The 13,791-nt window shown below is 46.7% G+C and overlaps 1 protein-coding gene across 1 annotated transcript in view; it reads left to right on the top strand.

Annotated features, from left to right (window-relative positions):
- The window catches only part of MYO18B (myosin XVIIIB), a 222,590-nt gene that overhangs the window by 125,543 nt on the left and 83,256 nt on the right, over positions 1–13,791 (top strand). Inside the window, exons 31-32 of the mRNA XM_061140689.1 lie at positions 256–366; positions 4,245–4,349. Coding sequence (XP_060996672.1) covers positions 256–366; positions 4,245–4,349 — 216 coding nt within the window. The remainder of the gene's footprint in view (positions 1–255; positions 367–4,244; positions 4,350–13,791) is intronic.

Below are 13,791 nucleotides of genomic sequence, written 5' to 3'. Positions count from 1 at the left end.
CTTAAGAGCGTTGAGAAGGATTCTGAGGTCACGACACAACTCAGTGGCACAGAGTCCAGTTCATTAGTGACCTCTGTTACGACCATGGAAGGGACAGAGGCAGCATTTGGGCCATTTATCTACCATTTCTGACCTCCCTGGCTGCCTGGGGGGGATAACTTGACTCTTACCCATGCTGTCCAAAAACACAGCTGAAATGCTAAGGGTGATGTGGTTGGTGGGGGTCACCCTCATGCGCTGTTCTTGCCCCCTCAGGTCCGCCAGCGGTTTGAACTGGAGATTGAACGGATGAAGCAGATGCATCAGAAGGACCGTGAGGACAAGGAGGAGGAGCTGGAGGACGTCCGCCAGTCCTGCCAGAAGCGGGTACGTGAGCCGTGAGCACAGCTGTGCCCTGGGGTCCCGGCGGGGCCAGTCCGGGTGCCTCGTCTTTAGAGCAAGGGGAGTTCGGGGACTGGGATGAGCTTAGCTTCCTCAGGAAGTGCTTTCGAGGGTGCTGGAGCAGAAGTACCTGTCCTAATAACTACTATTCTGGGGTTTCCAGAAGCCTCTGAACTGTCCAGCATAATCACTCTAGACCTCTACCAAGAGCCCAGAGTGCCATGCGGCTGACGCCCTGGATAAGGATGTATATGTGTCAAGAAGGGGACCAGTCCCTTCTGGTTGGTTTGCCTTGCAAATCGTTTCTTACATTTTTATCCAAGCTCTTTGGAGACATTTCAAACAGTGTATAAGGAGGCAGCAAGCGCTTGAAATCTTAAGACATTATCATTATTACTATTTTAAATGTTCTTTCTTTCTCTGTGCCCGTACAAGCACATGTACAGAGATACCATTTTACCTAAATGGGGTCGTGCTGCTTTGAAGCCTGCTGTTTTCCCTCTGAAGTTTGTTCTGGGCCTCCTCTCCTGTCAGTACATGCGGACCTAATTTACATGTTTACGGGCTTGAAAGTATTCCACCAAAGGCCTGTGCTCTTGTTTACTCAACAAGCAAGTCTCTTATCATTGGACATCTAGGATTTTCTGATTTTCTGTTATTATAACCAACACCAAGACAAACCTCCTTATGGATGCACTTACTGATGTGAATTATAAGATGAATCTTTAAAATGGAATTGCTGAGAAGCTTTGGGTTAAGCCTCTCTGAACAGGCTTTCTCTGGGCAGGACTTCTGTAGTCCCTTCATAGCCTGGGTACATTGCGCATCTCCCAGAAGGGGTCGAGTACCATTTCCCATGGTCGACTCTTGATATTAGCTCCCTAAACAACGTCTCTGCAGAGACCTCTGACCGCAGGGGCTGAGAGCGTGGGTGCTGGAACTCATCGACTCTTGGTATGAGTGTTTGCCTTTCCAACGCAACAACAGTGTGATCCTGGGAAGGTGATCGTAAACCCCTGCTCCACCCAAACTCCATGCCCTTCCTGAGCTGCTTTCTCCATATCCACCATTGGTCACTCAGAGCCAGTTTATAAGACACACAAGAAAGCTGATGTTGCTAGTTTATTTGGAGTCATAGAGGCTTGGATCGAATTCAGACTCTGTTAGCTATCAAATGTGGGGCATGGGAGAAATCACATAACCTTACTGATAAGCCTCACTTCTCTCATCTGTGAAATAGGATAACAGTGGCCACCTTGCAGGGTCATGGGGAAGAGTCAAGAGATGACAGGTGTGGAGCCATGGCTCAGAGTTTGTAACGTCCTCATCCTTTACTGGAAACTTAACAAGCAGTACTGGTGTGTGTGTGGATTTCCAGGCAGCCGATCCTTCCCAGAGGCAGCTGGGAACCAGCCCCCTGGCTGACTTGCTCTTGGGCATGCCTGCTCCATCCCAGGAGAAGGCGGGTGCAGGGACTTGACGTCCTGTAGAGTCCCCTCCTCCCCCACTGCGCTCCCCACCTCCTGCCTGAGGAGCGTGATCCTGGGGCTGGAGGAGGCCGTGGTGGCGTCAGGACCCTGGCGGGAGATGGGCCTCTCATCTGGGCTGATGGGGCTGCCTCGGTTCCCAGTCACTGTTCAGGGTTGGGTTGGGGGGGGCGGCCTGTAAGAACCAAGCCCTTCTTCACTCCCAGTGGTTGATGCTGCTGCATCTGCTGCCCGGCCTGCTCCCCAAATACTCCTTTTGGGGCTCCTTTACAGTTCAGCCCCTCTGGGTATTCACATAGATCTTCCCAAGGGACCAAGTACATTCTTCCCAGAACTTCTTGGAGTTGAAAAAGTCATAGATTTTAGGTCCATTCAGACCTGTGTGCCCTTTAGTAAGTCTCCTAACGTCCCTAAGACTCAGTTTTCTCATCTGTGAAATGGGAGCAATAAGAGAAAATTATTTCCTTCCCCTATGCTATTGTGAGAATAAGATCAAAGAGTGGTAGGTGCCTTATAAACTGCAAAGTGCTGAGAGTTACCATGTAGAAATGTTCTATAGAATACTGTCTAGAAAACTGCCTCGCTTGACACATAGCTTTTATTATTTTGTACATTTTTCAAAAGGAGTTTCAGCTTCTGCAGTCTTCATTTTCAGCAGGTGTGAGCAGACTGCCTTGTGTCTCTCACTCTTAAAAGAAAGTCTTGAACTGTCTTCTGAAATGACCATCCGTCAGGACTTTATTTTTTCTCTCCGTGGGTTAGGAGGTGGAAACCCAGTCCCTGCCCGTGTGCCATCAGGTGAAGGGGGCGCAATTGCTAGTGCGTTCCAGGAGCGCCTCAAACATGTTGTGAGTGCCCCAAGCCAGGACCCTGATGGGCTGGAGATGTGACCCAGACCCTCCTGAGGCTTCTTCATGGACAGATAAAGGAGGGGGAGTGAGGTCAGAGAAAGGTGTGCCTCTCCTCTGACAGATACTAGCACTTGCCTGCACATCCAGTGACTGCTCTGCTGGCTCTGTCTCTCCCCATGGCAGGAAATCAATCATTAGTGACCTGGGTGGGAAAGCTGCTGACTGTCTGGTGGTGGCGGAGGGGCCCGGGCCAGCAGACGGAATGCTGACAGTTCTCAGCAGCAGCTGACCTAGGAGTCTCTGCTTCAGGACCTCTCTCTGACTCAGTCTGCCCATCCGTGAGGGAAGTCCATTGATAGCACAGGATGGAGCAGGAGGAAGGCGTGAGGCCGGTGCAGAAGAGGGCTGCACAGCACGGCTTCCGTGGGGCGTCCGCTTCAGCAGGGAGCGCCTGCCTCTGCTGAGAAATCAGAGCCGACTGTGAGTTAGAAGAGCCGCTCGGAGCCATAGTCTTAGCCTGCTTGGGCTACTCCAGCAAAACTGGGGGTGGAGAGTGGGGCTTAAAGAGCAAAGGTTTATTTCCCGTAGTTCTAGAGACTGGAAAGTCCCAAGATCAAGGTGCTGGCGGATCTGGTGTGGGGCAAGAGCCCCACTCCCGACTTGCAAATAGACGACTGCCTTCTCACTGTGTCCTTTCGTAGGGAAGAGAGAGGAAATGAGGTTCTTTTTTGTAAGGGCACTAATTCCAGCATGGGGGCTCCTCCCACCTGCCAACCTCATCTAACCCTAACCATCTCCCAAAGGCCTCATCATCAAATATTCTTGCCTTGGGAGTTAGGATATCAACGTTAGGAATTTTGGAGAGACAGACTTGCAGTCCAGACACCAAATAATCTCAAATGCAACTTTTGTTGCATTATAGTTCCCAGGTAGCTCAAGGGTAAAGAATCCACACCTGCCAAGCAGGAGACACAGGTTCAACCCCTGGGTCGGGAAGATCCCCTGGAGGAGGGCATGGCAACCTACTCCAGTATTCTCGCCTGGAGAACAAAGGAGCCTGGTGGACTATGGTCCATGGGGTTGCAAAGAGTCAGACACGACCCAGTGACTAAACAGCAACAGGTGTATTTAATACGAGAGACGAATGCCTTTTAACGTGTAGGATATGATGCTGTACAGTCTTAAGAAGTCCATGCGCCCAGACTTGTACCTGTTCTAGAGAGGCCACGGCAGAGGAGGGAGACAGCTGTTAGGAAATGGGCAGGGGACTGGGGCTGGGGATTCCACAGTGAATGCCAGGGGGCTCCCCATAATGGTCCAGCTCCTGAGCTTTTCGGCTTCCGAATTCTCTGGCAGAAATACCTCCTCTCCCTGCCCAAGCTGCTAGGTCAGCCTTTGTGGAACCGGGCAAGCGGCCATGCACTCCGCACCCCCAGCCCCGTCCTCCAGAGGGTCCTGGCCTTGGGGGATTTGTCCAGATGGAGTGCTCGTGTCCCATGTCCGCGTCTGCCCTCTGTGCCCGCAGCTCCGCCAACTGGAAATGCAGCTGGAGCAAGAGTATGAGGAGAAGCAGATGGTCCTCCACGAGAAGCAGGACCTGGAAGGCTTGATCGGAACCCTCTGCGACCAGGTAAGAGGGAGCCGCAGCAGACAGACCGGAGAGCACAGTCCCTGCCCCGGGCCGGTTGAGAGCTGATTCCTGGGGAGGCTGGCGGGGAGCCGGGGTCTTAGGACCGGGCCGGGGCTAGACCTGTCATCTGGCCTCCACCTGCTCCTCCCAGGCGCCCTCTGCTCCACCAGTCTGTCTGTCCTCACTCACCGCCGCTTCACAGGGGACCTTCTGTGTGTGTGTGGGCAGTGGCGGGGTGGTCTTCACACAGCAGGGTTCTTGGAAGAACCCCTGAGAATATAGAGAGTGGGTCTGGCCACAAGTGCCAGACCTGGTGGCCTTGCCTTCAGCCACTGCTGGGGTGAGCATGTAGATGGCCTTCGCTTTGGTGGGGTGACTGTGAACGGCCACTGTGCTCACAGCTGCCCTCGTGAGAACCGGACTTTTGCTGGCCGCAGAGTCAGGCCAGCGGGGCTGGGCTGCTCCTGTCTGCACAGCGCTGGGTGATCTGATGAAGCTCCCTGAGCTCCTGATGAGCAGAGCCTGGTGGGCTGCCGCCCTCGCCGGAGACCAGGGCGCTTGGGGCAGCACTGCCAGCCTGATGGAGGCCAGGGCACTCAAGGCAGCGCTGCCAGCCTGACGGAGACCAGGGCGCTTGGGGCAGCACTGCCAGCCTGACAGAGACCAGGGCGCTCGGGGCGCTGCCAGGCCTGACGTCAGGAGCAGCATCGTTCCTTGTTGTCGATGGCGGGGAGGGAGGGGAGGGGACTGTCTCATGTGTTGCAGCCTGTTGAGCAGCACCCCTGGCCTCCACCTCCTAAAGGCCAGAAGCACGCCCCTCGGCCATGACAACCAGCAGCGTCTCCGAACACCACCAAGTGTCCCTCCAGGACAGTCAGCCTCCCCTTTACAGAGAAGCACTCCTGTAGAGAAAGCAGTGAGCAGAGCCAGCGCCGGGTGTCGGAGCTGGGGGACCGCTCCTCCATCCCCGGGATGTTCCTTCCCCGGCCCGTGCTCCTGCCCCGTGAACCCCCGCACTGGAGAGAAATGCCAGCAGCTCCTATGATTTTCCTTTAAAATATCATTGGAACGTTTTTTTAATGTATCTGCTTAATGTGTTCTGGTCTTTTAATTAGTGACGATCTTGCTGTCAGCATCACCACCCCCACCCGTCTTCCCTCTTGCTCACAGAGAGCTGCGGGTCCCCTGCCAGTAGTCAGCCAGGCCTCGGGCAAATAGGTTCTCACTATGTTGCTGTTGTTTTTAACTGAGTAAATGAGTGAATTCTAGAGCGGGGCCACTGCCGTCATGAGAGCGAGAGCCGGAAGTGGAGGGCATCAAGGGAGGACCATATAGTCTTCCTTCTCTGGTTTTCTGGATTTTCAGCCAAGCAAACTGGGGCCACTGAGTGCACAAGCCACTGAGGCTCTGCCCCCTTTGTGGCTTCCGTGCAAGAAAGCACACCCCAATGTTTGATTCTGGAATGACAGAAATCCCTGGGAGAGGACTTCCCTGGTGGTCCAGTGGGTAAGACGCCATGCTCCGAATGCAAGGGGCCAGGGTTCAACCCCTGGTCAGGGAACTAGTGTCCACATGCCACAACTAAGAGCCCAATGCCACAGTTAACAATTCTGTGCATGCTGCAGCCAAATAAATAAAAATAAATATTAAAAAAATCACTGGGAGAAGGTCACCTTCTGTCCAGCATGGTCCGTTTGAGAAAACAAAGGCATTAATCCAGTAAAGAAAAGTTTTTATAAATATTGCTAAAGTCTGAAATTTGACATGCAGAGAGAAGATGACTTCAGTGAATGAAATGCTAATTGTGAGTCACTGAGCAGGATCCTTTGAATAACTTAGCACGTTAAATACTTGTAAGGGTTTCAGCGACACAGAGAGTGGGACAGACAGTGTAGTTGATGTCTGTGCACCAGGGGGACAGGGTTCACATAAATTAACATTTTGCTTCATGGGGTTCAGATGTTTTTTAAGTAAGCAGAACATTTCCCAAACAGTTGGTGGCCCCTTGGTGTCCATTCCTCGTCTCCTGTGTCTCTACCCGTCTGTCTTTTCTTCCTTCCCTCCCAGAGGGAACTGCTTTCCTGAGGTCGGGGACGGTAATCCCCCTGCCCTTACTTTGTCCCCCGCTGTGCTATGTTCTTGAGATTCCTCTATGCTAGCATGTGTAGCTCCAATCCATCCTTTTACACTGCCTCAAAGTGTTCATTTTCCTTCACCCCTATTCTTCTATTGGTGGATATTTACATGTCTCCCAGCGGTGGAGAACTTCTCCAGGGTATGAAGCTAGAGGAGGAATTGCTGGCTATGAGGAATGTACCATTTTGGAATGATCAGATGTTGCCCATATTGTTCCTCAAAGTGATAGCGGCAGTTTATGTTGTCACCAGCAATTTTTATAAATATATTTAAATTAATTAGTTGATGTATTTAATTTTTGGTTGTGATGGGTCTTCGTTGGCTATGGTCGGCATCTCTCTAGATGCAGTGAACGGGGGCTACTTTTCATTGCGGTGCATGGACTTCTAAAGTCTTCTCGTTGGCAGTTGGATTCTTAACCACTGGACTAGAAGTCCATCATCAGCAGTTTTCTCTTTCTTCCCCACATCACCCCAGCACATGGCACTGTCAGACATTTGAAAATCTTTACCAGTTAGTAAGTGTTAAATTGTACTGCTTATCCCCCTTTACTAGTGAAATTCTGCATTTTTCATATTTATTATGATTTTCTCTTTATGTGAATTACCTGTTTATAGTGTTTCAGTTCAGTTCAGTCACTCAGTCATGTTCGACTCTTTGCAACCCCATGGACTGCAGCATGCCAGACTTCCCTGTCCATCACCAACTCCTGGAGCATGCTCAAATTCATGTTTGTTGAGTCGGTGATGCCATCCAACCATCTCATCCTCTGTCATCCCCTTCTCCTCCCTCCTTCAATCTTTCCCAGCATCAGAGTCTTTTCCACTGAGTCAGTTCTTTGAATCAGGTGGCCAAAGTATTGGAGTTTCAGCTTCAGCCTCAGTCCTTCCAATGAATTTTCAGGACTGATTTTCTTTAGGATGGACTAGTTGTATCTCCTTGCAGTCCAAGGGACTCTCAAGAGTCTTCTCCAACACCACAGTTCAAAAACATCAATTCTTTGGTGCTCAGCTTTCTTTTGGGTTCAACTCTCACATCCATACACGGTTACTAGAAAAGTCATAGCTTTAACTAGAAGGACCTTGTTGGCAACATAATTTCTCTGCTTTTTAATATGCTGTCTAGGTTGGTCATAGCTTTTCTACCAAGGAGCAAGAGTCTTTTAATTTCACAGCTGTAATCACCATCTGCAGTGATTTTGGAGCCCAAGAAAATAAAGTCTCTCACTTTATTGTTTCCATTGTTTCCCCATGTATTTGCCATGAAGTGATGGGACCAGATGCCATGGTCTTTGTATTTTGAATGTTGAGTTTTAAGCCAGCTTTTTCACTCTCCTCCTTCACTTTCCTCAAGAGACTCTTTAGTTCCTCTTCACTTTCTGCCATAAGGGTTGTATTATTTGTATATCTGAGGTTATTGATATTTCTCCCGGCAATCTTGATTCCAGCTAGTGCTTCATCCAGCCCAGCATTTCACATAATATACCCTGCATTTAAGTTAAATAAGCAGAGTGACAATATACAACCTTGACATACTCCTTTCCCAGTTTAGAACCAGTCTGTTGTTCTTTGTCCAGTTCTAGCTGTTGCTTCTTGACCTGCATACACATTTCTCAAGAGGCAGGTCAGGTGGTCTGGTATTCCCATCTCTTGAAGAATTTTCCACAGTTTGTTGTGATCCACACAGTCAAAGGCTTTGGAATAGTCAATAAAGCAGAAGTAGATGTTTTTCTGGAACTCTCTCACTTCTTCGATGATCCAGCTGATGTTGGCAATTTGATCTCTGGTTCCTCTGCCTTTTCTAAATCCAACTTGAACATCTGGAAGTTCTAGGTTCACGTACTGTTGAAGCCTGGCTTGGAGAATTTTGAGAATTACTTTGCTAGTGTGTGAGATGAGTGCAATTGTATGATAGCTTGAGAATTCTTTGGCATTGCTTTTCTTTGGGATTGGAATGAAAACTGACATTTTCCAGTCCTGTGGCCATTGCTGAGTTTTCCAAATTTTCTGGCATATTGAGTGTAGCCCTTTCACAGCATCATCTTTCAGGATTTGAGATAGCTCAACTGGAATTCCATCACCTCCACTAGCTTTGTTTGTAGTGATGCTTCCTAAGGCCCACTTGACTTCACATTCCAGGATGTCTGGCTCTAGGTGAGTGATCACACCATCGTGGTTACCTGGTTCATTAAGACCTTTTTTGTATAGTTCTGTGTATTCTTGCCACCTCTTCTTAATATCTTCTGTTTCTGTTAGGTCCATAACATTTCTGTCCTTTATTGTGCCCATAAAGTGTTTGGTCTTCCTCTTTTTTCTATTCATTATTCATGACCCTTATCCAAGATGCTAATCCACTTTTGGTTGTATATTTTGGAAGGAGCTCCTACTCTGTGGATAAGCATTTCATTTTGCTTATAATGTTTTAGAGGCTTCCCTGATGGCTCAGTGGTAAAGAATCTGCCCATCAATGCAGGAGATAGAGGTCCTATCCCTGGGTCGGGAAGATCCCTTGGAGGAGGAAATGGAAACCTACTCCAGTATTCCTTCCTGGAGAACCCCATGGACAGAGGAGCCTGGCAGGCTACAGTCCATGGGGTCGCCAGAGTCAGATACTTGTTAGCAGCTAAACAACAACTACATAATGTTTTTTACTTAATAAAGTGTTTTTTAAATAGTATTATTAGCCGGTTATGGTTGATGCTTTTAAGATTTCTTTCCTTACCCGAGTTCATAAAGATAATTCACCATATTTCTGAAAAGTTCTAAAGTTTTGGGCACTTTTAAGTCTTTAATCCACCTAGGTTTTATTTTGGTATGTGTGAGGTAGGAATCTATTTTTTCCTGATATAAATCACTTTTGTTTTATTTCATGAGTGATTTTTTTTTTTTACAATTTTTATTTATGTTTGTCTGTGTTTGGGGGCTATCCATTCTGTTTAATTGGTTTATTTGTCAGTTCTTGCATCATGTGGTCTTAATGGCTGGGTCTGATAACTTGTAAACAGCTCATCTCTATAATTCTCTTATCTATTTGTGATCCTTTAATCTTCTTATTGAGATTGCATAGCATACCCTGATGGGATTTTCAAATGCATTGGTTTGCAAATTAGTTGGGAACCAGTGACATAGTTTTTTTTTTTTTTAAATAGTGAATCATTACAATCATAAGCATGCTATATCTCTTCATATATCTGTGGCTTTCATAAACATTTTACTTCTTATTATAAATTAATAATTTATAATAAATAAATAACCTTCTAGTATGTATTTTATTTTCATCTGTAGAAGTCCTGAGCTTCTTTGTTAGATTTATTTCTAGGAATCTTACAGTTTCTATGGCTATTATGAGTCAAATGTTTTTCTATACTTTGATTAATTATAATGGTAAATGGGAATATACTTTGCTTATAACTGTATAGTAGTTTTCTCTTTCCATATTTTGAGGTTATGTTTTTCAGTGCATCTAAGTTTATTTTATTGCTTTATTTCCTTGGCACATTGTAGGTTGTTCCTTTATGGTGTTCCTCTTTTCTCCATGAATTACTTTTGCCTTATTTTATTTTGCTTGATTTCTTTTAGTTTGCCTGCAAGATCTTTTTTTTTTTTTTTAATCCTTTTGCTGTTAACCTTTCCTTGTGTGTGTGTGTGTGTGTGTGTGTGTGTGAACCTTAAAGAGCTGGATACTGTTTAACAATATCTCGTAGTACTTTAATCTGTAACTTTTCATTGGAGAATTTAATTCATTTATATTTATATAATAATCAATGCATCTGAAATTATTTCTGTTTTTTTGTGTGTATAGTTTTGTTGGTTTATTACTCCTTTTCTTTGCTTGTTCCTTTTTCCCTTTCCTGCTTTGGGACAGATCGATAATGTCTTCTATGATCCCTTTTATTCCATTGCGGGGTCTAAAACTACAAACCTTATTTCTGTTCCTTTGGTAGTTACCCATACATTTTTAGGTAAGTCCATAATTTTTTTCTGACATACTTTAATTTTCACAGCAAGTCTGTGGAATAGATACGATTTGTTCCTTGATGTAAATGAAACAAGTGAGGCTCAAAAGGTAAAGCCCATTGCCCAAGATCAATAGCTTATCAGTGGTGTAGCTGCATTCAAAGCAAGATCTATATTATTGGAAAACCTTTTTTTTAGAAAAATCTAACACCATGCTGCCTGAAAAATGACTAAGTTTCAGCTAACTAGAATTATCTCTTTTGAACCATCTTTTTTCATAATGTTATCAAGCAATCTAGATTTGTCATTAATTTGCTATAAAACCTTCAGCTACATACATTCTCTCTCCAAGCCTCAATTTTCCTGTCTGTAAAGTGGCTTGATTGTCCCTAATATTTAGATCATTTGTTAAAAGTGCTTAGAGAGTTCTTTGTCAGCAGATATTGAACAGCTTCCCCTAACAGCTTTATGATAAACGGTGAGACTATCGAGGTTGGAATAGAGTTTCCCACAACAACACTGAACATCATTTAGATTTATTGGTTAATTATTCACCGGCTTTATCTAAATTTGAATCTGTGTGCTACAAAATGTAAACTTGCAGAATGACATTTATTTCCCATTAACCTAATGAGTTTGGGGCTTTTTTTTTTCTCCTCCTCTAGTGTAGCAATTTATTATGAAGGGGAGGATGACTTGGTCTGAGGTTTTGTTGTGAATTTTGTTTGCAATGATCCCTTTGGAAAGGAGATGGTGCCAGCATTTTCAGTCTTTTTGGCAGCAAGAATGGAGTCACCCGGAATGCCTCTGGTACCGACCTGCCCCACAGGAGAATGAAAAGCACTTTAGGATGTGTGCAGAGCAAGGGCAGTTGCAAAAATGAGAAAGGCACAAAAGCATGCTGCTTGAGCGTAATCACGGCCGAGAATCCGGGCTCTCGAGTTAGTAAGTCCAGGCTCTGGTGTAACCAGGCGCGGTGGGTAGAGACTTGAATTCTAATGATGGACTGCCTGGGCTCCGATCCCCGGTGGACACTGAGGAGCAGTGTGACCTTGGGCTGATTGGCTGCGCCTCCATCTCCCTGTGACAGTATCCGCTGAAGCGCCCCATACACCGCACGAGGCGTGAGCGGGCCCCAGAGTGCCTCTCTCGTCCTGCCACCTGCCCTGTCTGTGCTTTCTGCCCTCATGCTAATCCCCCAGCACGGCATATTCAGGACAGTTTCTCAGCTGGGTCCTTCCTGTGCCTCAGCTCACCAGCTCCTGCTTACCTGAGACTGTCTAATCCCATGCCAGCCTGAGCTGGAATGCTCCTCTGCACCTCCGTAACACCCTTTAAAAAAAAAAGAGCAACACATAACCTCTCTCATCATGTATTTTACTAAAATTACCTCTTTGCAGTCAGTAAGACTGGGTTCATATCCTAACTCTGTCACTTATGATCTTGGGCAAGTGACTTCACTTTTGTTGTAAACCTCAGTTTCATCATCTGTAAAATGGGAATCATAGTACTTCACACCCCATAGCTTCACCACATGGATTCCATGTGTTCAGATGTGTTTAGAACAGTGCCTGACACTTAGCAAACCCTCTAAGTATAAGCTATTACTATTTTAATAAAGGCAAGAATAATAATGTCACTATAAAGAGACTATCATGGGAGTAAAATGTGGTAATATGTGACAAAGGGCCTGGAACAATGAATGCCCAGTCCTCAGCTGCTCGGCTCTATATATCAGCATTTTAAACTTAACAAAGCAATGTATCTGAGAACTAAGAGGCTGTATTCTAAGCATCAACTCATTTTTCAAAGAATTCAAAACTGGTGGTAAAATAATAGTCATGTAAAGTCTAGAGGAATACATTCTAGGTCATCAGACAATGCTCATAATCTTTGATATTTGTAAAGTGTTAGGCAGCCTACAAAGTACTTTTCGATTCATTATCATGTCTGATCCCTGTCTTATCTCAACAAGGAGGACAGAAGATTTTTTTTCTTTTTTAAATCTCTTCCTTTACAAATACTCAGGTTCAGAGAGGCGGCATGACTTGGCCTGAATTCCACGTCCAACAAGTGGTGAACCAGGGTTTCAAGCCTGGGCCACTTCATTCTAAATCTAAAATACCCTGGGGAATTTTAACACCCTAGGGATTGGCTGTACTTGGTGTGGAGGCACAGGTATCCAGGGGTGGAGAAACTGGGTCCCACGGAGGACAAACATACACCCCATTTTCTTTAAGCCCCCCCACCCCCCACAATGCTGCCGTGTTCTTTCCTCTGGTCTCCTGCAGAGAATGGGGCTTTAGTTTCTTTCAGAGACATTAGCCCCAATGCTTTTGAAGTCACTGTTCTGTTTCCAAGGGAGACTGTGGGCTGTCGGAATTTCATCAGGCCCCTGTGTGTTTCTTCACCTCCCTTGGTTTGTCTCAGCCTGTGTTGTTGGCAACTGGGAGTTGTCAATGAATCTAATCCACCCTCCTGGTGCAGTCCAGGCTGAGGCTTCTTCAGGGGCCACTTGACTACTGGTCCTTTGGAGGACAGAATCCTGGGTGACAGAATGTGCTCGCCTCTGGGCAAGGTTCCTCTGCAGAAAATGGCCTTTGTTTTTTTTTTCTTTTCTTTTAATTTGTGTGACTTTATTTTTATTTTTTAAACATCTATTTATTTATTTGGCTGTGCCAGGTCTTCAGTGTTCATCGTGGCATGTGGGATCTATTTCCCTGACCAGGGATCAAATCTGGGGTCTCTGCATTGGGAGCGTGGAGTCTTAGCCACTGGACCTCCAGGGAAGTCCCTGGTCTGTCTTTACACTAGCAAAAGAGACCAGCTCGAGGGACATAAATGCTTCATTTAGGCCTTGAAGAGCAGCACAGCTGTTTCTAACACCGCTTACTGATGTGTGACATACACACACAGACGCACACCTCGCCCCACCTGTACAGAGCATGGAATTTTCATCACCCCACAGAGCCAGCACTCAGATTAGCGCCACTCATAGCACCACTAGCAGTGCCCCTCCTGTGTTGCCCAGTCTCTGCCCCTGGAGGGGACTGCTGTCCTGACTTCTGTCAGCAGAGGGCCGCACCTGACATGGTGGCTCTCACAAGGGGATGCTCTGGTTCACATTAGGAGCCAGGATGGCTTGGATCACCCCGGGGTGTGAAAGAGTCATGACAGCAGCTCAGACTGTTGTACCTTTGCTGTGAGTCGTGCCCTGGACCAAAAGCACCTAATTTCCACAGCAGCCCTGTGTGGTCCCTGCCACTCCTGTTTCACAGGCGAGAAGGCTGAGGCTTGGGAAGGAGAAAGACCTTGTCCGTGGTCCACAGCATGAGTGGTGGAGGCAGGAT

Source organism: Dama dama, chromosome 5 (genome assembly GCF_033118175.1).
Source record: "Dama dama isolate Ldn47 chromosome 5, ASM3311817v1, whole genome shotgun sequence".
Classification (NCBI taxonomy): Eukaryota; Metazoa; Chordata; class Mammalia; order Artiodactyla; family Cervidae; genus Dama; species Dama dama.
The sequence above is the reverse complement of the archived record's forward strand: the minus strand, read 5'-3'. Positions and strand labels throughout refer to the sequence as shown.